We start from the raw sequence: 25,700 nt of genomic DNA on the forward strand, positions 1-25,700 counted from the left end.
GCGTTAGTCACAAAGTTGTAATTGTCACCTGGTCTGAATAAAGTAATGTACCCATTTTTTGTTTGTTTTCAGGCACATGTTTGTAGGCCCAGGACACGTTAATACCCAAAGCCTTTTAACACAATCGAGCTGGAACCCGCCATTCCGTTTTGAGTCCTCTAGTTGTGTGGTCGGGCAAAGCGGTTCCGGGATTTAAAAGTGTACCAGCAGTGGAGACATGGGCCTAAAACAACAAATAAATAAATTATGTAACTTTATTCTTTGAAGTGATAATTAAAACGTTGTTACTACCCCCCACTGACAGTAGTTGCGCGCATCCTGGCTGCCTCACCACTTGTACGCTCCCAGAAAGAAAATATGGAATCAGTTTCATCGGCAACACAGAATGCTTAAAAAATAATGATCTTATTGTGGTGCTTACTTACAGTTCATGAAATGTGTGCCGATCTGTCACCGCAGGAGCGCAACAGCAGCTGCGATAGTGAGCTATAGCCGGTTACCCTGCTCTGAAAAAGTAAAATTCGGTTCCATCTGGCAGAAAGGGTAGTGCCAGTGTTCCCTTTGACGCAAAACATGTTTTTCTCTTTGTAAAAATAACAAGCGAATACTTTTCAAGTCTTTCGGACCAAGTAAATGTATAAATACGCGTGGAGAGCGCGCAGATTACAAAATGAAATGATCTCATTTTATCTGGACAATAAAAAGCTGGTTTGGCAACTACAGAATTAAGAGGTTTGCGATACGAGTTGGTGGGATATCTATCCTAGTCACGCGATTTAACCTACTGTCACATTTTGAAAAATTTGGTTTTGAAAAAGTTTTGAGTTCGTTAAAAAGATTATGACAACAGTCGATGGATGATCACAATTCAGGAATGGAATCTACTTACTCGACATATCGTGGACAACAGGAATAGACATAAAAGAGAGCTAAGAACAGAGTTTACCACTACCAGTGAGAGAACGTTCCACACCCCCCTTGTTAAAGCGAGCAGGTAAATCAGTGCGACTTTCCCACTATACACACAAACGTATTAGTTAACTGTCTTACTATGCACACTGCGTACGCCTTTGGGCAGAATTAGGAATTTTAAAGTAGAAAATACAGGAGCTTTAAACGATAAAATGGAAATAGTACCAAAGGTCATGGAGACCTATGTTTCGGTTAATGGTAGTGTGGTTGGCACAAAATGAGGTAAGAACCATCTTAGATGTAAGTACTTTTGATTATAGTACATGTTTTATAGGCTGTTCATGTGACGAAACACACTTACAGTGTCTCACTGAAGGTCCACAACTAGTCCGATACCAGTGTGGCATATCATATCTTTAAAAATAAATCTTACGCAGCCGATGTCGACCTTTTGTCAGCAGAAATGAAAATCTTGAAAAAATCATGGGCAATAAAAGTGGATACCTGATAACACAAAGTGATGTTTGTATTAATTTTTATTACCAATTTTAGATTTAATATAATTTATGCGTTTCGTGTGTGAAAAATACCTTTTACATTTCAAAATACCATCAATAACTTTTTGGCTATCGATTTCTGGAAGAGAAAACCTTTTAGTCGTGGAGATTTTGCTTTTCCATTTTCTGAATTCTGATGTGTCATTTTTAGTATACAGGCGAAATAGCAAAATTACTTAGCTCCAGTAAATTTATTAAAGACGTTCCTGCCTTCTTTAACAGTACTGAAACATGTCTTGCGTTTACTCCTTAAGTATGCGCGTTTTGTCAGTTGTTCCAGTACTGCTATACATGGAACGCTTTATCGTCTCATTAAGGTGACGCAGTGGATGAGTAGCGCGGACTTATTAGAGAAGCTTGTTGGATAAATCCCGCTCTCAGGATATAAAGACGTAAAAATATTCAGCAGTTTTCATGAATAGTTCAAGGTCAAAATCAGTATGGTTGCTTCAACAACAACGTTGTGCCCATTGCACCCCCGCCGTCCTGGTTAGCAACGACGCCGGTTGCACGTCAGAAGTCAACCATCCTGCTCCGTTTCCGTCTTCGAGAAACCACTGCACTCATAGTTGAAGAGCGAATCCTGCCCATCCAGGAATGTGTGTGCCGATGCCGTTCAAGATACTTTGACGCAGTCAATATTTTCTGAATCATCTCCATCAACTGAGTACCTAGAAGAAAACTCACCAGAAAAGCATAACCGCAAAGTCTTGTTCTTGCAGCACTTAGACCTCTTAAAAACGAAATATGTCGACACAAGAAACTTTTGTGCGGTATTGTTGAGACTTTACTCGGGAAACGTCTGGCACGTCTAGAATACAAATACATTTATTTTAATTTCGAATTTGCAGATAATATACAGACAGTATTCGGTTTCTCCAGAAACAACACAAACAAGGATTTTGTAAGAGCCAACACATACTGTGGTAAATATATGTTTGTGCCACTACTTAGTGTTTGTGGACTAGAGACTAGCTGCTGTCTGAAGAGCAAATGTATTTCACTGGTTGTGTCGTGTGACGGCGTTGAGTCTATGGCAGCAGATCATGCCAGAAGCTCATATACGGCTCAAAGAGGTTCATCCCGGAGCTGAGTGGAGCGGACATCCTCAGGTAGAATGGCGACGTTTCGTTGTACGCTATCCACTCTTCCGTCAGCAGTGAACTCACTTCTGGGGTTGGATTGCTGAAACAAGAAGACCTGCCATTAAAGAGCCATAACGGATGAGTAGACCGATAGTGCCTCGGAAGAAAATGCTAGGAAATGAATCATACTCATTTTCCTGGGGAGTTCTGCATTGTTAACTGTGAACATAACAAAAAATCACTGACATCATTACTAAAGTTGTCGACTCCCAAGCTCACCATTCAACTGTTCTTAGATATCCTGCGTATTCTAGAATTACAGGAACAATACCAACACCTGCACCATATAGAGGAAACACACCCGCACCAATGTCGCATGCAGCCGCAACAGCCACACTAGTGTTATGTGCAACATCTTCATCAAGGTCAGCCTCGACTTTTTCACCTAATTTATCTCATCCGTCAGACGAAGATGCTTGTTACCCATCACACAGCAAGAAATGGAACCTTTCTTATGAACTATAATCCTGACATACATATCCCAAAAGTATCCCTATAGAAATATAACAGAATTAAGTGGACGCATAAGATAAGGAATGAGCTGGGTCTTCGTAGAATCGATGAAGAAGGGAACATACGGAAAATAAAGACAAGAAGAAGGGACGGTATGGCAGAACTGTATTAAGACATCACGGAATAAGTTTCGTGATACTAGCGAGATTTGTAGATAGTAGAAAATGTACGGAATGACAAGGATTGGAAAATATCCGACAAATTATTGAGGATTAGAGTACAATCGATCATCTGAGGTGAAGAGGTTGACCTATGAGAGGAATCCTTGGTAGGGCGCAGATAACGAAAAAGTACCTGCCCTACCTAAACATACCGCACCTAATACCTAGTAATGTCTCTGTCAAAATAAAATGCTTAGAATGTAACTAACATTCCTTACTGGAACATGAACTCCCACTTGTAGCGTTTTTTTCCCATGCATTTTGCTCGCATTCATCCACGTCCTAAATAATTCCAAGCTAGTCGCGCCCCGCCGATCCTCAGAATTCCTATCAAACGAGTTGATCCTGATATCACAGAAGAGGAGACTGAACAGCAACTTGACACCAGCTCTGAGTTATAGATGTGCGAAGTCCTTTGTATCCGTAACTGCTTCAGTCCCATATTCCTTATTCGCATTTTCTTTGAATACTGGTCGTTTTATTGCCGATAGTTTCCTCTTTCACATTTGCAGACAATATGTTGACACCTCCTAGGTCCAGTCTTCGTTGCCTGAAATGCGTCACTTTCATCTCATCCAAGACAGCAAAACACCTCTTGACATAAATTCAAAATCAATTAACTGGTGAAATAATGTTCCAACGTTCAGTCCTCAGTACAATGTAGCACCTGCAACCAGTTCCACTCCACATGTTCCTATAAATGTAAAGATAAGCTGCTTCTCATCAGACTTGAAGTACACATCCCAATCTGCCACTTAGCAAAATGATAGAGTTTCGAGCTCATACAACACTAAGTACGGAAAGCCGACTAAAATTAGATATTGGTAGCAGTGAGATTTTTGAGCTAAAAAAAGAGCATATGGAAAGGGTAGGCTATCGGAAAATAGAAGTGGACCATTTGTTGTAGCATACAAGAAAAATCGGTTCCCAAAAGATAAAAAGTGAAGCTACGTGACTGTTGTGCGGATAAAGCTACGTATCAAGGGTAGACATAAAATTACACTGGATCCTTCTGCTAACCAGCATACTTCCAGTTTTCTTACATCACATACTGAAAGTCGTGTATCAAGTCAAATAGTTGGATGCAATACCTCTGGACTTTCGAAAAGCATTTGAATTGACACCAGATGAGCGTTTATTGACAAAAATGTAAATGACTTCAGACGTGCGCCAGGGATGTGCGTTGGGCCTCTCTTCAGTACTGTTCTGTTTACGCATGTTTCTGGTGTGTTTGCCTTTAAAAGTCCTGTGTGTTATACTGGAATTCATGGCATACTCTCCAAATGAGACGTGGCCATTATTTAAGTAATGACAGATGTGATTTTGTGGGCTAAACTGCTTTACCCTAGTCTGTGAAGACGGTCTGTGACTGAAACCAGTCGATATTTGGGTTTTTAAGTAAAAAAAAAAAAAACAGCTGATGGTCAAACATGCATTTAATACAATATTAACGGCATCTTCAGACATTTTTGCAGATTTTGCAGTTATGTGTGATAAATTAGCAATTAAAAAAACTGCAAAAATAATCAATCAGGCCTTGATAAGACTTAAAAGCGTTTCGGACATTGGCAGATTGTTTTAAATATTGGGACAGAGCAGACACAATATCCATATAAGTATATAGTTCTGGCAACACCAGTCATGACCTTCTTCTGTGCGGATGCACAAATATTCCCCGAACTCTTACGGGACTTGGAAAGAATGTCTTCCACGAGTGATGAGTGTGTTGGGGTGGGACACTACGAATGTAGTGTGTGGACATACAAGGTGAGGATGTGGATCTCGCGGGAGGTGTGCGCGAGATAGTCCCTGCAGTCGCGTTACCCTATGGGCCCTGGGTGGCTCAGATGGACCGTTCAGAGGGTTTGCTGCCCTCTGAAATAAAAAACTGGGTCAACGGCTCAACACTGAACTTGAACGCGTGTCCTGGGACATCAGCACCGAACAAATGCAACGAACAACATCGAAAACAAAATATGGAAAGAGCGTCTGCCATACAAGCAGGAGATCCCGGGTTCGAGTCCCGGTCGGGGCACACATTTTCACCTGTCCCCGATGAAATATATCAACGCCCCTTACCAGCTGAAGGTATTAATATAATTCTAAATTTGTGCTAGACGGCTGCAGGTCATTTCCGAAAGAACAGACACCATATCCATATAAGTACAAGTATCTCCTAAGGACCATCTGTGGCACGTATGCACGTACCTAAAATTTCATTTTTGCAATATTTAGCTGGACGCAGCCAAAACAGATGTTGCCCATCACCACTTTGCTGCGACGTCTAGTGTTAATGGAAAACGTCGTTTTGTTTTCTGTAACAATCAAAATGATTTTTAAAGTAGAACTTATTTAGACCTTTCGACAGAAGTGTCTCAAATTAGTCTAGTGTGATATTCGGTTTAGCAACATATATTAACAGGGATAGTAAAACATTAAAAATTACTAGTAATGCAGCAGTGACACGCGCTCTTTCATGACATAGGCTGTCCGCTACCATCATGCAGCAGCACTACTCAGCCGTTGTTGAAATACTGGTTATTCTTAATATTTTATTGGCGCTGTTGAAAGATATTGCTAAACCGAATATCAAACTAGACTGATTTTGGCCAATTCTGTCAAAACGGACTCATTAAATTGCACTTTAAAAATTATTTTGTTTGCAGTGGGGAAACAAACTGTCATTTCCTGCGTCGCAGGAAAATAGTGATGGGCCTCATGTGTTTGGGCTGAGCCCAGGTACACATTTCAAACATAAAATTGCTGCTGAAACACCAGAGAAAATCCACCCGACGACATACATATTAAAGAATGCTACATCCTTGTCCGACTTGATGCTACCAGCTCTCCATTTATATGCAGTTTGGTTAATGTATTTCCTTATTGGCTTGTTAATGTATTGTTAAATGGAATGGGTGCATCCAATGTGCTCTACAGTTTTTCCCCATTACTGTATCAAACGCCTTTTCTAGATCAACAAATGCTAAGTGGGTATCTCGATTGAATTCTGCACGTTTTTCATTGATCTGTTTCGTCACAAATACTGCATCTGCTTTCAATGTCCTGCTGCGGAAACGCATTTACTCCCCAATTAATAACCACTGTGACTTTGTTTTTTAATCTGCTGGTCAGCATCCTGGCGTTAGCTATTTACGCCGCTTCCAGAAAGATAATCACTTCATAAATCTTGCAGTTACTTTTATCTCAGTTTTTAAACAGTGATACAACTTTTGCCCTTTGCCACACTCTTGATAAGACACTTCTTTTTCGAAACATTCTGAATAGATTTGACAATCTTAGACGGAGAGAACCGTATTTTAGGAGTTCACTGACAATACAGTCCACGCTGTAGCTTTTCTTATCTTCCATCCACAACCTCTTCCATGCATAAATAGCACTCACCTTGCGCGTCTGTACTCGTATATTCCAATTCTTCATTTCTGTCTGCCCGTCTGCATACCAAAGCAGTTTTTAGTGGTATCGTTCACTCTCTACCTGTATTGTTTCTCTGTCTGCTTCATTAACCATTATTATTGTCTTACGTGCGGGTGCTGGTCTTCCGTGGACGTCACCTTAGATTAAACTACGTAATGCGCCATATAATAAAAGAAACGCTACATATATAATCCACTGGAAGACTTGAAGTCTATAGTACTTTTAAGGAAAGGAAGTTATCGATACTACATTATTACTTTAAGAACTTGTAAATTTGTAAATAAAAACTTACTCCGTTTTTGCGAAATTCGCCAACATGGCTGTCATTTGATCCCTTAGAATAGCTCCGTCTGCATTAGGGTCGAGAGATGATGATCCGAAGAGATATGTTATATCATCTGCATGGGCAGCTCCTGAAAAATTATTTTTAAAGATGTAAAACATTTATACAACTTGCCTGGGGTACCAGCATTACGACTATAAAAGATCACGTTCTGTTACAGCAAAAAACTTAATTTTTTATCTATAAATATTCTCTAACTGGCTTGGTCTCAGGCGATCTTATCCTAATACAGAGGAACCACAAATGTTTGCTTCCTTTTTTGAAATAAACTTTTGAATGCTTGTTTCCATCAGTGTTCGTTTGTGTGTGTGTGTGTGTGTGTGTGTGTGTGTGTGTGTGTGTGTGTGTGTGTGTGACGAGAGAGTGAGAAGTGAGGAGAGGGCCAGGGAAGAGAGGAGAAGAATAATGGATAGTCACTAAAGATTGTTTTTTTCCATGAACTTAAGAAAAACCTCGTGAAAGATCATTCAAAATGCCCTGCGTCTTATTCACTGGGCTTTTCGACCGGTTACTGATACCGTCTACACCACTGGTCGTTAGACGTTGTGGTGAAAAGACAATACTGACATTGTGCTGCGGTACTTCGGGCCGCATATGTACCAACCTTCTACTGATATCGAAAACTTAACTAACTTCAGAATAATGTGTGAGTACTGTGTAAATATCTCGATGGAACTCGGACCATAAGTAGAACCAACTGTTACGGTATTTAATAGCAGGTAACTGAAAGAAACACACAGTGAGACGAACAGAGAGACTTTTATTCAAAGACAAGAATTACACCGGTGTCACCAAGATTTGTGATGGTTCCATGGACACTTAAAAAGACGGGATATTGTTGTCAATTCTGTAAGTAATCACCGTGAACTGCAGCAGACTCTGTGCGAGGTGTTCCCATATTGGTCACAAGGTTGGTAATGAATTCCTGTGTCAGGGCGTTCCATTCCACCGCCAGCGCGATTGACGCTTGCCAGATGGTCGTTGATGCATGTAGACGTGCTGCAATACACACACGCGTTCCATCGGATTTAAGTCGAGGAAATGAGCAGGCCAGTCCATTCCCTGAATATCATCACATTCCAATAGTCCCTATACCAGCGTTGTTCAACGCAATCGTGCATTGCCATCCATAAAAATGAAGTCAGGGCCGAATGTACCCCTGAAAAGACGGGAAGTACACAGTGCTCAGGAAAGTTGACTAGTGAGTATAATGTGTTCGAAGATTTGCTGTTCAGTATGCCCATGCAGTGTTATGCCTCCCAACACCATACCACCTGGACCACCAATGTTCGGCAATATTCCTGTGTGCATTACGTGTTGCTTCCTCATGTCATATGAGGGGACGTCCTGAATAACTACTCAGACTGAATCTGCTCTCATCCGATAAGAGCAAGCGAGCCCACTGTTCGTTGGTCCAGTTCCTATGGTATAGGCACCATCCCAAAGGGAGCTGCCGATATGCGGGTGTCAACGGAACGCAACGTATTTCTCATTGGGCAAAGAAGCCACTGTGGAGCTTGAGACTGCATGCCTTAGAGTCCTGTTAAATATGATTGCCATTGCACCCAGCGTTTGCCGATGATCCCTTCTTGCCTGTTGCCTCCTCTCCTTCGCACAGCTGTGCCTGTGGTTCGGAACGCTCCCCACGCACGTGAAACAATGATGCGACCAATACCACTCTCCTCGGCAACCCTCGTCGCACGTCGTCCTTACCACAGTTCCTCAACCATTCTTCCGCGCGCGAAGTCATCCAGATCTTGTCTCCGGGCCATGTTCTAATGAGAGACACCACCACAGTGGACCTTAACCTATCGCTGATAGAAATACACTGTCTTTTCCGACCGTAGCCATCCACATTTGGTGCCATAGTCACACTGACCTCACGACATGTGGCGTACAGCTTCCTGTGCACGACTGGGAGACCTCTGGCAACATGCTCCCGCACTTTGAGTCATTTCCAGTGAATTGTTAATATGTTATGTTACTGTATCTATCTTGTTATTAAGTTTTGCAGAGCAGCTATTATTAGTTGGTAACATGTACAAGTTAGTATGTAGTCCAGCCGTAGTAATGGCGCGATTAGTTGGCCACCGACCACGGAGCATTGGCCGTTAAAAGTCGTCATCATTCGGAAAACATCGTGTCGGTTGTTCTCTATTTCAGACTACTGCCACTCCCAGCGACTCCACAGTTATGACTGTAATTGCTTCGTATACAGTCGTTGTGCTCTCTGTGTGAGAGGATTATTAATTGAAAAACAACAATAACTGCGCTTATACTTAAATGCATTATGGAACATGAGATGCGTTCACAACTGTTTACTAAATGTTTTGAATGTCATTTTTCTCTATTAATTGCATTCTGTCTCGACAGCATTAATTTAATCTCGAATTTCTCGCTACAAAAAGGTACCGAATTTGAAGAAGTAAGGCATGTTCACAAATCCATGATACTCCCATATAAAAGTTTACACCGCAGCAGCTGATCGGAACGAGCCGCGCACGCCTTTGAGACGCCAGTACAGGAAGACAAAAAATGAAGCATTTCCCCGTCTGACATCCACTACGCAGTGGCTGCGCTACCCCTCTGCCTCTGAGATAAGTGACCAAATCTACTTTTCTTACCGCCGAATTCACCAATGGCAAATAAAATTAAGCGCATCTTATAATATTCAGTCTCTGTCGGTCCATTATGGCTAGGGGTATGGGCTGGTACTTACCTCTCAATTCAATTAACTTTACCAACAGCCGTATACTTTAGGTTATTTTATTTTATTTCAAACGCATCCAATTCTGGCAATTCATTTTTCCACCTTCAGGCCTCATACGATTTTTTACAGTTAACGAGCTCTGTGTCACCCTTTCGTATGAATCAGTTGCTCAGCGATTAGGATTCACAGCATCCAGTTTTATGGCGCAATACGATAAGCTCGTTGCTACGAAAAAAGCGTATGGGGTCTGAAGATGGCAAAATGAATTGCCGAAACTGGTTCCGTCCGCCGCCAGCAGAAATACTTAAAACGTGCCGCCTGCGGCCCGCGGGCCCAGATTGACGACCACTGGTCTAGACGCAGGGGGCGGGGGGGGGGGGGGGGGGTAGTTACCTGAGCAGACACTGGAATGTGTTACATGGAAACAACAAAATTCTATCATCCTGTGGATAATTTTAAATTAGAGATTATTACGTTGAACTACGGTGTGTCTCACTTCACTATTCACGCACGTCTGCAGTTCCAGAGCTACCTGCACGTGCACAGGTAAGTTTGGCAGCTGTTGTACGACGTCTCGGCGCGTCTTTCCTGATTTGAGCAGAAACTAAGCCGCAAAGCGATTAAATTAAACTTGTCTTTGTCTACAGTAGGTGGGGACGTCCGTCTGCAGGAAGCGCAACCTAAAACCTCCTAAACACATTGTCTAAGGGTCCTAGAATTTTACTGAATTTTTTAAAATAAAAAAATCGAATACTCAATATTAACTATTCACGAGTACCGGATTTGTTCGCATTTATCTTACTTTTAAACATACTTGAAAGATAAAAATCGCGTGGATCTTGATATGGCGAACAGGCTGCCATTCAGGTATCTTACTATCAAATAAATATTATAATAATGTTTTATGTTCATTATCGGCACGTGCCCTCGCATTGTTTTGTAGTAAATAACGATTGGTATGTTCGAAAGCTGTTACTTCTCTGGATGGAAGTTGTAGTATTTTGTTCACTTATTTATCAGAGGCTACCATTCGGTGAAAGAAACCGGTCCCACTTTTCGTCTCGGACTAGTGTTGTACTCTGCCAAAACTACGGTTAAATAGCTTTGAGTGCACTACATAAATGACGTAGTAAACAGTAGGATTACAGGTAGTGCTGGTAGCATAGGTAGGGAAAGAAACATAAAAGAACTTTTAAGAGAGGAACTGGGAGCTGACGACTTTTCTTTGTTTTTCTGTTTGTTTGTTTACACATAATTAGAACCGTATATCCTTCAGTGCTAGTCTTGTGTATTTTATAGCCTTACAGAATATAAATTACAATTCATACGTAATAAAAATTACTTGATCACGTAAATTCTACGCTTTTATGTAACCAAATTAACTAATTTTGAGTTAAGTGCAGTTTACGTACACAAACGTAAAAAATATACAGGGCGGGAAAGATAAACTACACATTGGATTACAAAAAGAATTGTGATGAAAGTTGTTCGTCTCGAAGGGCGACATGCAATGAATTACAGTCCACCATCTGCACCACCCACATGGCGTTGGAGGGTGTCAGCTTTTAAATATTCAATAGGAAATACCAACTTTTTTGCAGATTCGGATTCTCTTCAAAAAATACGAAAGTTCTGAACATAACCTTTTAACGTTGTGTGATAGATGGCACTTTAATCGATACAAATCAAAATGGGTTACAATCCGCTGAAGCATGATAGTATCTCAGGAAATTAGGAATCTCAAATGGGTAAAAGGGCGGTATTTTTACATTCTGTAATGTAAAACACACCGGTGTTTTATAGCGAACCAGCGTGATTATGCAGACAATAACACACTACGGTGTCTATATTATTGGCGTAATTACCTTAAAAAAATGGTTCAAATGGCTCTGAGCACTATGGGACTTAACATCTATGGTCATCAGTCCCCTAGAACTTAGAACTACTTAAACCTAACTAACGTAAGGACATCACACAACACCCAGCCATCACGAGGCAGAGAAAATCCCTGACCACGCCGGGAATCGAACCCCGTAACCCGGGCGTGGGAAGCGAGAACGCTACCGCACGACCACGAGATGCGGGCGTAATTACCTTCGCAAATGGCACTAAAGTGGAAAGCGTTTAGAATTGTCTATTGGTTTGTTTATCGATACTGTAACAACTACGTTGAGCGATACCTAGAAACAACGACGTTGATGTAGTACTGTTTAGCTCCCTCTGGGGTGCCTTTTTAATGTGAGTCCCCATGCCTCTCACCATCAGCGTGCTTGTTTTAGGTGAGTTCCCTTGCATTTCACCATTGTTTTAGGGGAGTCCCTTTGCCTCTCACCATCGGATCGCTTGTTTTAGGTGAGTCCCCATGCCTGTTACTGTCATCGTGCTTCTTTTAAGAGACTCCCTCTGCCTCTCACTATTGGGTTGCTTGTTTTAGGTGAGTCCCTCTGCGTCTCGTCATTAAACTGTTTGTTATCAGTGTGTCCCCTTGCCACTCACAAATCTAATTTTTTTCTGAATCCAATGTTCCAAACAGTGCCTGTCTACTGCAACACACATCTTAAAGGCAATCCTACGTCTGAAGGTGTCTCTCCGCTGATGTTTGCACATTCAGTGATAACTCGCTGTCACACATTTGTTGGGTTGTTCAAAATGGTTCAAATGGCTCTAAACACTACGGGACTTAATATCTGAGGTCATCAGTCCCCTAGAACGTAGAACTACTTAAACCTAACTAACCTAAGGACATCACACATCAATACCCGAGGCAGGATTCGAACCTGTGACCGTTTCGGTCGTGCGGTTCCAGACTAAAGGGCGTAGAACCGATCGGCCACGTGGCCGGCTGTAGGGCTGTTGGTACTTCCATGTAACAATTCTCTTTTAGCCTCCCGCATAGGGAAAAATCGGGAGGCGTACATTCGACTATTTACATGGCCATCTATAAAGTATAGGCCAAACGCACTGCACCCAGCATTGACACTTCTGGGGAGTTGAAGCTCTACTTGCCTTAACCAGTGTAGATTCTCCACTGCCCAATAACGCATGTTATGCCGATTCACGTGGTCACGATTCCCAAATGTTACTTAATTAGAGAGAGGTATCTATGAATTAAAATCATCATTGGCTGCTGGTTCTTGTTGTACCCGGTTGCAAATGTTCAAGTGGCTTTGAAAGTCGCCCCATGTAGGACTTGATGCAACAATGGCTGATATAGCTGGTATCTGTGTTCATGCAGTATGCTCAGAGCACTTCGTTGTAAAATTCCTGCACCTCTCGTGATATGTCGCCAATTAATGTGAGGATATGCATGAGTTACAGTTAAAACATCCACTACGGCATTTTCGTTCGTTGCAGACGGTGGGAAGATTATTCGTGTGGGTTGAACACTTCCAGATGCAGCAAACAGTTGGATAATACTGCGAAATGTCGTTGCAGAAGGAATATTCCTCTCAGGAATTGGTTCGCACATCGCCGACGAGCTTCTCCTACGTGTCCGTTTGAAGCAATGTACAAAACAACGACATCTATCCTCTCTGCAGTCTTCAACATTGTTGCACACCTAGGAAGAGACGTTTTCGGTGCGAATGTTTGTAGTGAAGTAAACCGGGACAGCTCCCCTCCGCCGTTTCCTTGTTCAACGTTCGCGGTGAAGCCACAGCCGCGCTAAACACAATAGAACTACATCCTTGCATGTAGAGGTGTTGCACCTACAGAGAGAGAGGCTGACTAGCAACTGTGTAAGTTTGTTCATCGTCGTGTATCGCAGACGGTTATTTGAATGGTACAAAATGTATCACTGATCATGATTAACAAACAGAACATTTCCCTATCACTTTTCAATGGTTTGTAACACATTTTGACTGGTGTCGATTACAGCGCCATCCAGCACGAAATTGGCGGTTCCTATTGAAGATTTCAAAGTTGACCCCCTCCCACCCCCTGGGGATTTGCCAGGAGGGTCGAGTTTAGTGTCGCTGGATGTATGTCCCCTTTCAAGACGAACAATTTTTATCACAGCCTTTTTCCATTGGGTTTGTAGTGTCTTACCCTGTACATAATTGTAGTTGTTATTTTGTAAACAATAGAAAGTTCTTCATCATGATCAAAGTTTGCTGTTATTACTGATACATGCGGAAGTTTTTTATGAATAACAGAAACTTGGCTTTTATAGAACTTCGACGAAGTATCTAAATGATGTTCGACCTTTTCTTTTTTTTTTTTTTTCTCAGGAAACTGCGTGTGTATTTTTTCTTTATTTTTGCTAAAACATCCCTTTCAAAGGTCACTCCTGACCCGCTTATTTCAATCTAGGTTTCTAATCTTCTTTTATCTAGCCAGCTCCAGTCTGATTTATCTTTACTAAACTGTGTAACATCGAATCTTTGGAAACACATACTCCGGAAAGTGGTTGTATGAGAGTAGAATTTTTCTACGTACGTGCCCGATCTGACACATTTCATCAGAAGAAAAGATAGTTGATATGTTAGGAGAATAGATGCTTGGGTAGTACCCAAACATAAGCTTTTTCGAATTTTTCTGTAAGTTGTCCTGACTCATTCTTTACACTAATACTATGATGAGCCACTTTATAGAATTATAAAGCTCAAAGTTATAATAATCCACGTTCATTGATGTTTTTATGTTCTCAACCATTTACATTAAGGTCGTTCAAATATTTGGAGGGTTGTATGTTACACTCCATTATAAAGAGTAAAAATTAATTTATCCTATAAATAATTTTTGATCGGACTCATAACTGTTAGATGCATTAAACTAAATAAGTGCAAGTGAAACATCTTTGTACAAGATTCCACATCGAAAGTAATTAAACTCATATAAGCACAAATTTCTGATAACATGATTAAGGTAACATTTTGAACGGAACAGGCTACATTAAGAGTATTAGTTTAAACCTTAGTGAAACTTTTATCACACGTATAGTAAACACTGTTCCGCTCTATAAGGGCATAGTTCTCAAGGATCCAGCCCTCGCAAATGTGACACTGAATTCAGTCTTCTTCGAAGATTTCATTCGTTGTACAACATTTTTTATCGTCCATCACTAAATTTTCCTGTGAAACAGATTTCATGGTCATCTCTTTGTCTTCCCGTATAGCCTGAAGTCTATCAACGAATATACTTCGTGAACCTGAATATTTCTTACTCTCTTCGCTGATTGTCATTTCAGTAAGTCTACTTCTTCTTCTACGACTTTCGTCATGTTATTTTCATCCGATTTACGTCATGAGTTCTCCGTGTCTACCTGTTAGAGAAATAAACAGTAACGCTCAAGTTTTTATGGCATCTGTTATGCCTGGTACAACCTTAAACTGCTTTGTTCGATGCAACCCGAACGTACCGCTGCGATAGTTACCGTTCCCACTGTTAGTATTTGTCAAGGCATACAATACAGATAATAGTATCAGTTGTATCTGAAGATAGCCGGCGGCGGTGGCCGAGCGGTTCTGGCGCTAGAGTCCGGAACCGCGCGACTGCTACGGTCGCAGGTTCGAATCCTACCTCGGGCATGGATGTGTGTGATGTCCATAGTTAGGTTTAAGTAGTTCTAAGTTCTAGGGGACTGATGACCTCAGATGTTAAGTCCCATAGTGCTCAGAGCCATTTGAACCATTTGTATCTGAAGATATAATAAAATCGCAATATTACTTTCCTGCAAGCAAAATGCAACACTTCAAAGTTAGGTCTGTGTATCGAAAAAAAATCACATTTGTCCTCATTAAAAGTCGCGCGTGTTGCTTCTCCGCAACTTTTGTTCTATACAGTCTGCTGGCCGATGCAATCCGACACCCCCCCTGTACCACAATGAACGGAAACTACATACAACAACTAAGGAAAGAAAGAGTACACTTAATCACGCAGTAAACGGCGCACAAATACTTCTTGTTAACTGATATGCCAGTCGTTGCTATCTCCGAGTAACTGACCCACGGTGCTATTTAGTGATTGGAGACTGCCTTCTGATGCTCTGGTTCTCACTCAACTCCAGAGGAAGCGTTTGCATCGCACGCGAAACTTCCTGTATTCTGAACCGAACACTCCCATTTCGTGGCGCCTGGCTGCATACTCTCTAGCACACCGAATCATTGCCTCTTTACATTATACTATCCTCGATTATTTAATAATTATTTTAATTTTGATTGTACTGTGGTTTCATTGTTTTTCCTTGCTTTTCTTGGTTCTATCACCAGCTATTTGAACGAGATCCACTTTTTGTTGAAGAAAACAACGCAAGTGTTTCTGAGTTCCACAAGTGTCAGTACAAAGGTCTTCGACCTTTCCTCTTTCTTTGGCTTCAAAAAATTCCATACAATCTTGTACTCTTCCTTTTCCCCCTTTTTCGGCCTTCACACCCCTTGCAGAACATTTTTTTGTTTTTGTTTCATTGGGTTTCTGCAGTGAATGCAATAATAAATGAGGAGGTAAAAATCTCAAAATTCAGTGATAGTATTCCTTAGCCTGCAAGAGCAGTATATGTAATTTGAAATTAAATAGGCTATTATTATTACCATTTTATTCATGAGAAGAAGCAGTACGTTAAGCTACTGAACGTTTTGGACAGTTATATTATGAACAATATGTATTCATTAAATAAGCAAGTAAATGAAATACAGGAGTTTTACCTGGTCCGCCAGGGAACTGACTTATGGGTCCATTGTAGGCAAACTGGTAGTAGTAGACGGGCAGCGGGGAGTAGCGAGCCATACTCCTGATGACTGCGTCCACTCCCTCCACAAAGAAGAGGTGCGAGTCAAACTGGAAAGCACAACAAGCAGGTTAACATTGTCGTAAGGAAAAATATCTGGGGCAATGACGAGGTTACAGCTCAGAGGAAAATGTTGATTTAGCTTAATATTATACGAAATTTCATGAAATAGGAGAAAAATGTCAAATTACAATAAAAGTTATCAAAAAGTCAGTCGCTGAAATACGGGTGCATGTTTATAGACGAAGAGCCAATAAATGGCACTTTTGTGTGCCTGGAATAATAATATTACTGAATTGTTCCTACTGAAAGCTAATTTGTTATTTTAAACTGTAGGTCCATAACATTTCTGAAGATTTCGCAGTGTACTAAGATATACAGGGTATTAAAAGAAGTATCAGATATTTTGAGAGGTAGTGACAATTATCGAAACAAGAAAAAAGTCCAACAAACGTCGGTTCTAAAATTCATACCGTAGGAACTAGGAGCTATTCATATTCTGTACTGTGAAACACATCTGTTCGACTGAAAGCTCTCTGCTTTCCTCATTTTGGGAAGAGATAATATGCGCTATGGCAAAAAAATGTTAAGTAAACAAGAGCTCTAAAATGCATTCCCTTAGGGCTATGAACACTTCTTCATTTTCACTACTGAGAAGCACATTTCTTCCATTGAGCAAGTACTCATAGTTTCTTAGGTGTGTCATTTGTATCCCATGTTTACTGGACATTTCTTTTTTATTGTGACCCATACTACTACCTTATCCTAAAACATGGAAAACAAAGAGCTTGCTGTAGAAGATACGTGTTTCGCACCATCAAAGATGAACAAGTGCTTACAGCTCTTAAGGTATTCGTTTTAGAGCCCATGTTTATTGGACTTTTTCCCTTGTCTTCGTGGTTACTGCCACATCTCAAAATATTTGACACTTTTTTAACACCCAGTATAGCATGTCATGGAGATTTTCATGAAGTTTCAGTCACGGTACGCATTTAAAAGGAACATCTGTGGCAGATAAATTCACACAATTCGACGAATCAAGATGATGATGGCTAGCGTCAAAACAATTACGTTATTCTGTTGTATTTCACGTACCTTTTTGTTCCTCTCCACTCAAAGTAAGCTGACTAGAGAAAGTATATTACCGTATTTTATAATCAATTAAAATGTCTATATCAGTTGACATTGGTATTTGATACTGGGATTCATTATGGCCAATGGCAAATTTTTGTGGCGAAAAGAGTATCCGACTGACTTGCTTTTTCAAGTATTCGTCGTGTCAGAACATATGGGAATTTGTGTGTAAGCTTCGCTTTAAATTCTGTGCTTTAGGATGAGATGTGACAGTGTTGTCTGCAGCGTGGAGAGTTTAGTGGGCGTGACTCACCAAGGCGGTGGTGTAGTTGTTCTGGAGCGTGATGGCGCTGTCGTTGAAGTAGAACTGCCTCACGAGTCTCGCAGCGCTCAGCTGCTCCTGCCTCGTCGGCAGGCGGATGTCACAGGCCACTATCTCCTCAAAGTTCTCGTTCAGGTTCTCCACTTGCTCCTGTGTGGACAACACTCCACCCGCTGTAGTCAAACAAAGCCGCTTTTATTATTGAAAGAGCACAAAGTTCTGAACTGGTAGAAACTTACAGCAAGGCATGAATAATACTGTGCCACCTCACATGCACAAATAACCTTATTTTTCTTTGTGTGCTTTCTCTAACAATAGATCAGAATCACTTGAAGATTGATGTAACTTCTTGTCCTCATATTTACTCCAAGATTTTGTTCGTAACGAATTTCACAATTACTCTTTGCTTCTTTACACGACACTCCTGCCCAAAAATTAAAGGATCTTTGAGACTCTCGAAGAAACGTTGCATCAGGATGAATAGCAAAAATGTATTGTTAATGTGTTTCTTTCCAATATCAGACGTAGGAGTCAGCAAGCAAAGAAGGCAGAGAAAAGCACAACTAGTTTCAAATTGCTGTTCTTTTAATACGTTGAGACACTTGAAAATTTGTGCAAGACGGGGAAACGTACCCGGATTCCCTGCTAATAGAGAACAGTCGCCTTAAGCGTAAGGCTACCTGAGCTCGCCTCCGGGCCTGACTCAAACTTCCACTGTCACTCATGCTTCCACATATGTTTTCAGAACAGTAATACCGGAGGCTTTCCCACGGAATATGTGTGAACAGCACGCAGAGGAACGGGTCTGCGGTGGACAACGGCTTACCCGGCCATCGATTTCTTATACACTCTCTGACCAAAACTATCCGGACTCCACTATGTGGCTCAGAAGTGGCAGACCCGCCAATGTAAACAGAGGCGAGGAGTGCAGCAAAATGCATCGGTAGAAGATCTCATTGCCTTCGGAGGTGCGTTAGTCAGCAAGTAACAAATCCATCAGGGGCATTTCAGTCTTTCTACAGCTGCCCAAGTAAGACTTCTGTTGAAGTGGCCGTGTTATGAGAACGCGAAGAAGTAACCACAACTAATCCAAGAGCCGACATATATCATGTAATGACGGACAGGGACCGTCCGAGAATTTAATTTAAGTAATTATTTGCATCCATTCGCTTCCTAAACACAATCTCATACGAAGATGCCAATCTTTAACAAAGGACAGCAGTTGAAATACGTTTCTGCACCAGTAACTCTTACCATCATCACATTATCCACAGCACTAAAATTACCAGATTACACCTTGAAAAATAAGGAATTTACGAGATTTTTTTGTGACGGTTGCCCCAGTTCTTATCTTCGACAGACCGGTAGAAGCTTCAGTGTTAGATATCGTGAGCATATGGATGCCTTTACTCTAAAAAACGTAAATAAACCTGCAACAGCCACTTTCCAGGAGCCACTCACACGAATCAATGTGGACACTCCGTTTCTAACATTAATGATAACTGAGAAATACTACATACCACCAACAAAGGCAAAAAGACCGATACATTAGAGGAACTAGAAACATATATTCATACCCTCAGTTCACCCCAATCCATTCTAAATGAGCAGCTGGAGATAGCCAGTAACAATTTCCAGATAATTTCCTTGGGGCGTGCAGAGAAATTAGACACACCTCGAGACTCGTAATAGTCAGGACTCTGCACAAAACGTAGAACTTGTTTATAATATCAGTATATAATTGTGTAAATATAAGTTATCTTGGTAAGCAAATGTTTTGTTCTCATCCCACCCTCCCCTTTTTTAATTTCGTATTTCCATCAACAGCTTATGAACTGTAATGAGAATCAAATGTCTGCGTACCTAAAAGGGTGTACAACATTTTAAACAAAATATTTATGGCTGGTTCCGTCAATCACCAACTATAATTAACGGATGCATAGTTCGGGAGGTCCATGGATACAATAATATTATTTCTCAATGTCTGATGTCTCCAAGAAAGTACCTTCCGAAGGTAAATAGAGATGTACAGACACCACCAACGAAGCCAGGGCAGATGCTTTCTTCCAGCTTTTTATATATTTATTTATTTTTTAATCAGTTGCGGCCCTCAACGAATTCCTGGAATTTGTTGGATATATTCCAACATCCGGCTTCGCATAAAGTTAATACCCTTGACAGATCCTACTAGCACACTCTAGTTAGTCAGTGATGTTTTAACACATCTCTTATCATTCTTTCGCGTCTTCTTGCTAGTGTTTTCCACCGGTACATTCCTTCTTCGTCTATTGTCCGGAGAGCGTCCTCATTCCTTATCAGTCCACCTAATTTTCAACATCCTTCTAGTGCACTAGATCTCAGGAACTGCGATTCTCTTTTTTCCGGTTTTCTCGCTGTCCATGGTTCACTGCCACACAACGATGTGCTCCAAACGTACATTCTAAGCATTTATTTGTCAAATTAAGGTCTATTTTTAATGCCAGAAAAGCACCCTTTGTCTGCGCTAGTCTGTTTCTTATGTCCTGCTTGTTTTGCCCGGCATGTGTTATTTTGCTTCCAAGATAGCAGAATTTCTACGTCTACTTCGTGGTCTTCACTTTCGGGTTGAACTTCATCACGGATCTCATCTCTGCTACTTCCAGCTAATTTCGTCATTCTTGGGTTTACTCTCAATCAGTATTCTGTAGTCATCATACTGTTCATTCCATTCAGCACGTCCTGTAATACTTCTTCACTTTTGCTGAGGATAGCAATGTTATCAACGAATCTTAACATTGATGTCCTTTAACGCTGAATTTTAATCCCCTTCTTGAACCATTACTTTATTTCCTTCAGTAGGAAGGACGTCTTCCATTCTTATTGCTGCCTCTTGATTCTTGTCCATATTGTACGTTACACGTCTTTCTCTGCAGTATACTCCATTTCTTCTCAGAATTTCTGGCCATTTTACATTGTGAAACGCTTTTTCTAGGTCGTCAAATCCTATGAACGTGTCTTGAGGTTTCTTCAGCCTTACTCCCATTATCAAGCGCAACATCAGAACTGCCTCTAGTGCCTTCATGGTTACAAACTGATCATCATTTAACAGCTCCTCAATCTTCTTTCCCATTCTTCTGCATATTAGTCTTATCAGAAACTTGGGTGCATGAGCTGTTAAGCTACGCTACGGTTCTCGTACGTATCTGATCTGAATTGATATTTTTCCGAAACATTGATGGTAAGTCTCCGGTCTCATAGATTCTAGACACCATTTTGAATAATCGTCTGGTTGTCACTTCCGCTAATGATTTTGGATATTCTAAACTCTTTCGCAGATCTGATAAATTCTGACCCTTATACTAGGGCCGGCCGGTGTGGCTGAGCGCTTCTACGGTCGCAGGTTCGAATCCTGCCTCGGGCATGGATGTGTGTGATGTTCATAGGTTAGTTACGTTTAAGTAGTTCTATGTTCTAGGGGACTGATGACAGATGGTAAGTATCGTAGTGCTCAGAGACATTTGAACCATCTGAACCTTATACTAGATCACCATGTCTTCGATATCGACTCCTGTGTCTTCTTCTATCACGTCATCGAACAAGTACTCCTCCTGGTTGAGGTCTTCTTGTACTCTTTCCACCTATCCACGTGTTCCCTGCTTTTAACAGTGAAATTCCCGTTGCACTCTCAACGTTGCCCCCTTGCTTTTCATCTTCGACGTAATCAATCTTTGATAAAGGGTACCAAAATTTTTGATTTTAAGTTGCTATTGGCATCAATATAATTAAGAACGCCGCATTAGTTTAAAACTTCGTTTAATAGACTGTTGTACCTGGCCATATTTGCAGACTTCCGTTATTGATTAAAATGTCAGTAAAAAAAGACCAAAGGCTTATGAGATATGATTCTATCGTACCCCATATATCACTGGAACTTCTGAGAACAGTAACACCGGAAAAACAAAAGTTAAATAACACATCTCCATTTACAAGAAGTCTCCTCGTAACGCACTGAATTACTACACTGCTTGACAATAGAGAGCTAAAAGGAATTCGCTTAACTTTGGTTACACGATAAACCAGTCTAATCTAAAAGCCGTTAATTTAACTAAATACGTAGGTATTACAATTACGAACAATTTATTGGAAGGAACACATGGAAAATGTTGTGGAGAAGGGTAACCAAAGACTGCGTTTTATTGGAAGGACACTTAGAAAAGGAAACAGATCTACTAAGTCGACTGACTATACTACGCTTGTCCGTCCTCTTTTAGAATACTGCTGCGCGGTGTGGGATCCTTACCATATAGGACTGACGGAGTACATCGAAAAGGTTTAAAAAAAGGTAGCACGTTTTGTATTATCGCAAAATATGGGATAGAGTTTCTCAAAAATGATACAAGATTTGGGCTGGACATCATTAAAAGAATGGCATTTTTCGTTGCGATGGAATCTTCTTACGAAATTCCAGTCACCAACTTTCTCCTTTCTCCTCCGAATGCGAAAATATTTTGTTGACACCGACCTACATAGGGAGGAACGATCACCAAGATAAAATAAGAGAAATCAGAGCTCGTACGAAAACAAATAGGTGTTCGTTCTTTCCGCACGCTATACCAGTGTAATGCTGGAAATGCATACCCTCCTATTTCCATCTATTGTACTATAAATTTGTTTCCTTATTTTGTTACCTGAAAATATGACATTTCTGTGTCTTTGTATGTCGTAATTGTTTTACTATTTATATATATACATGCATTTATATCGATGTATATTTGGTTTGTTTTGTAAATACTATTTGTATTTTTACGCTGGGTCTTGCCTAGGGAAAACTATGCTATCGAACGAATACATCGATAGGTCGTGTGAAGAACCAAATTGTTTAGGATCATTGGTAGTGTGAACTCTGCCGCGTGGAGAGCGGGCAGAAGAGAGTCTGGCTGGAGTAGGGCGGTGGAGCAGGTGTGTCGTGTGACGCTCCCGCGAGTTGCCGCGCTTTCGGGGATTGGCAGCATGTAATTGCGGTCGACTTGCTATGATAGTTTCTGACACGGTGTCGCGGACGGGAAGCGTTAGCTGGCGCACATCAAGAGTCCGTTTCGGCTGGAGACCGTGTCGAGAAGAAGGCGTGCCAACATCCAGCTTCTGCAACAGCGACGGCCGACTATGAGTGACTGTCGCCACCTCCTCGATCGACGACTTCAAACCTTCAATCAACCAACAATGAAGACTAACAGTTTTAGAACTGTATGGCAGACCTCAGCTTTTCAAACTGTTAAATTTTTCTCACTAAATTACAGCAACGTAGCATGAACCTTTGTTGCTCATTGTCCCAATTGCATTACCAAGCAGGGTCCCTTCCTTATCCAGAATGAACCCGAGTGTCGTTGAAATTCAATTGCCAGCATTAAAGTAATATCATTCGATTTCACTGCTTTAATTTCAAAGTTCAGTTAAGGTATTTATAGCTGGCTACAATATTTAGATTACAGAAGCACAAATTAAGAGTGCGGGTTTTGTTACCGTATTTTAGCTTACTTGTGACGGCAGCTGAGCTTGGTACGTACTAAATTTTACTATTGTTAATTGTTCAGAATCATTTAATTCAAGGTCAAAGTTTAATCTCTTGTTTCTAAATTGCCTAGATTCAAGTAGCTTTTGAAATGATTGTTGTGATAGCCCAAGACTAACCGTATTTTACTGAATTTCGATGTGATTCAGAAACAAAGCTCACTAAATTAACTTTCAATTTTCCGGTTTTATTAATTCTTTTGCTAAATTATGACAGAGTGTAGCGAAATTTATTACTTCTGACAAACTTTCAGTTTTCACACTACATGTGTCAACCTTCAGTTGCCACGCTTCTAGTCCTAATTATATGTGTAATAACCTTTCTTTTTCAGTTACTATAGTAATTGTCCATAGGACTGGCGACCGTAATTTCCCCCAAATCTCAAATATCTAATTACCGCTAGTTAATTGTTAACGTAACGGCCGCACATTTACTTTCCTTATTAATTTTGCCCCTTTTCAAAATTAATTTCCACCAGTTTAATTTGCATTTTTCCTTTCAGTTAGATGTAACCATTTCCTCCCTCTTTGCCGACAGAATAACTTCGGTGACGATTACTTTTCCCAAATTTCCATTGGGTACACGCGGTTTAATTTTTCACTGTCATTAAGGTCGATAAGTGACGAGGAGGTTACACCAGATTGGAATAATAAAGAATTGTGAAGGTGGTTCGAAGAACTTAAATGTAATTTGCAGAGTATCCATGTAGATGCAGATGTAGAAAGGGATTTCTGGTCACGAATAGTCACACGGAATGATGGACGACACGAAAAACAGTACATACGTAATAGAGGTGGAGCGATATACTTTGATAAAAAGTGGTACAGATTTCACCACACAGTAAAGCAGGATAATAGGCATAAATAACGTTCATGTTTGACACAAATCAGACTCCCAACATAAACGCAGATATCCGACTCTCGGTAAGAATATGCCCTCCTCGAGCAATGATGCTCATTTTGCAGCTTTTATTACTGCTGGATCCCAAGCTGTTGAGACGTCCTTGGAGGATATGTCCCACTCATCTCTCATGGAGGTTTGCAGTTCTTGCATGGGGAGGGGACGTTCGTTGAGAAATGCGTCTGCCAAGAGCATCCGCAGGCAAGCTTGTAGGGTTTAGGTCCGGGGAGCAAGCAGGCCATTCCCTACGTTCAATATCTTCGCTTTCCATTGAGTCCGACACCTCAGTGGTCCTGTGTGATCGGGAATTGTCGGCCATAAACAGACATTCGAGACTTACGACACCCCTAAACAGAAGGACGTGATCGAGAATAATCTATCATTACCTCTGTGCTGCATCCGTACCTCGCGCAAAGATGTGTAGCGGTGTTCGGCCGCTGTACGTAATGCCTGCCCACATCATAACATCTAGGCCAAATATTCACGACATTTATGAACATTCTGTAGTGTGTACCGTGTGATCCTCTCTCTCCACGCTAACTGGTGGCCAGCATCGCTTTTCACAGTGCAGCGAGATTCGTCAGGGAATCACTATCGCAAACTCCAATCAACGTGCTCCCAGCACCAATGAACTCTTTCCTAGTCGACGATTGCGTGATTGAAGTTGGTTACGCTTAACAGGCTTCCGAGAAGACAAACCAGCCTCATTTAATCGCCACGAAGTGGTTCTGGCACAGACACGTGTACCGGTGGCGGTTGCTAGGTGTGCTGCGACCCGTTCCTTTTCGCTACTAGGACTACGTATCCTCTTGCAGTGTGGTGTGCCGTCTACGTCCGCTGGCATGGTTTCGTATAGCATTTCCACTTCCAGCGGCCTTTTTTTTTAATCGCCAGATTTAAGATTTTGGGCACAGCATTGCTGTGGCCGCAATAGTGACACTGTGACTGGCCTCGAGACGTCCAACTGATCGTCCACCATAGTAAGACCTCAAATGTTGTCTTGCAGACACGTTACCGTACCATACAGAATATCACACTAAGCAGTTCCAGAAAACGATCGAGAGCCACCGCACTGCATGAGCGGTAGAACGCATACAGAGAGCTCGTGCACAGGCTTCACTGCAGTTAACACATCACGCCTTCTACATTTCCTTTTACAATCATTGGTCGGGTATTCTGTAGCACTTGTCGCCTGTTCCTTAGCAAATGGCTGCTGTTCCTTAGCAAGTGTGGGTTGTTTCTCAGCAATAGCCAGGCAATGTGCTATATGTAGCTCTTAATGAGAATGTCACATAACGTATCAGTACTAGTTTATCAGTCATGTGTCAAATATTTTTCACTTCATTGAATGTAAAA

At 41.2% G+C, this 25,700-nt stretch overlaps 1 protein-coding gene across 1 annotated transcript in view; it reads right to left on the reverse strand.

The window, feature by feature from the left end:
- Positions 1 to 2,281: 2,281 nt before the first annotated feature.
- Positions 2,282 to 25,700, reverse strand: part of LOC126320697 (esterase FE4-like) — a 66,379-nt gene continuing 42,960 nt past the window's right edge. The window contains exons 8-11 of the mRNA XM_049994088.1: positions 17,888 to 18,069; positions 16,418 to 16,550; positions 7,016 to 7,136; positions 2,282 to 2,654 (exon numbers count right to left, since the gene is read on the reverse strand). Of these exons, the coding sequence (XP_049850045.1) occupies positions 2,501 to 2,654; positions 7,016 to 7,136; positions 16,418 to 16,550; positions 17,888 to 18,069 (590 nt within the window). The 3' untranslated portion in view covers positions 2,282 to 2,500. The remainder of the gene's footprint in view (positions 2,655 to 7,015; positions 7,137 to 16,417; positions 16,551 to 17,887; positions 18,070 to 25,700) is intronic.

This window comes from Schistocerca gregaria, chromosome 2, assembly GCF_023897955.1.
Source record: "Schistocerca gregaria isolate iqSchGreg1 chromosome 2, iqSchGreg1.2, whole genome shotgun sequence".
Taxonomy (NCBI): domain Eukaryota; kingdom Metazoa; phylum Arthropoda; class Insecta; order Orthoptera; family Acrididae; genus Schistocerca; species Schistocerca gregaria.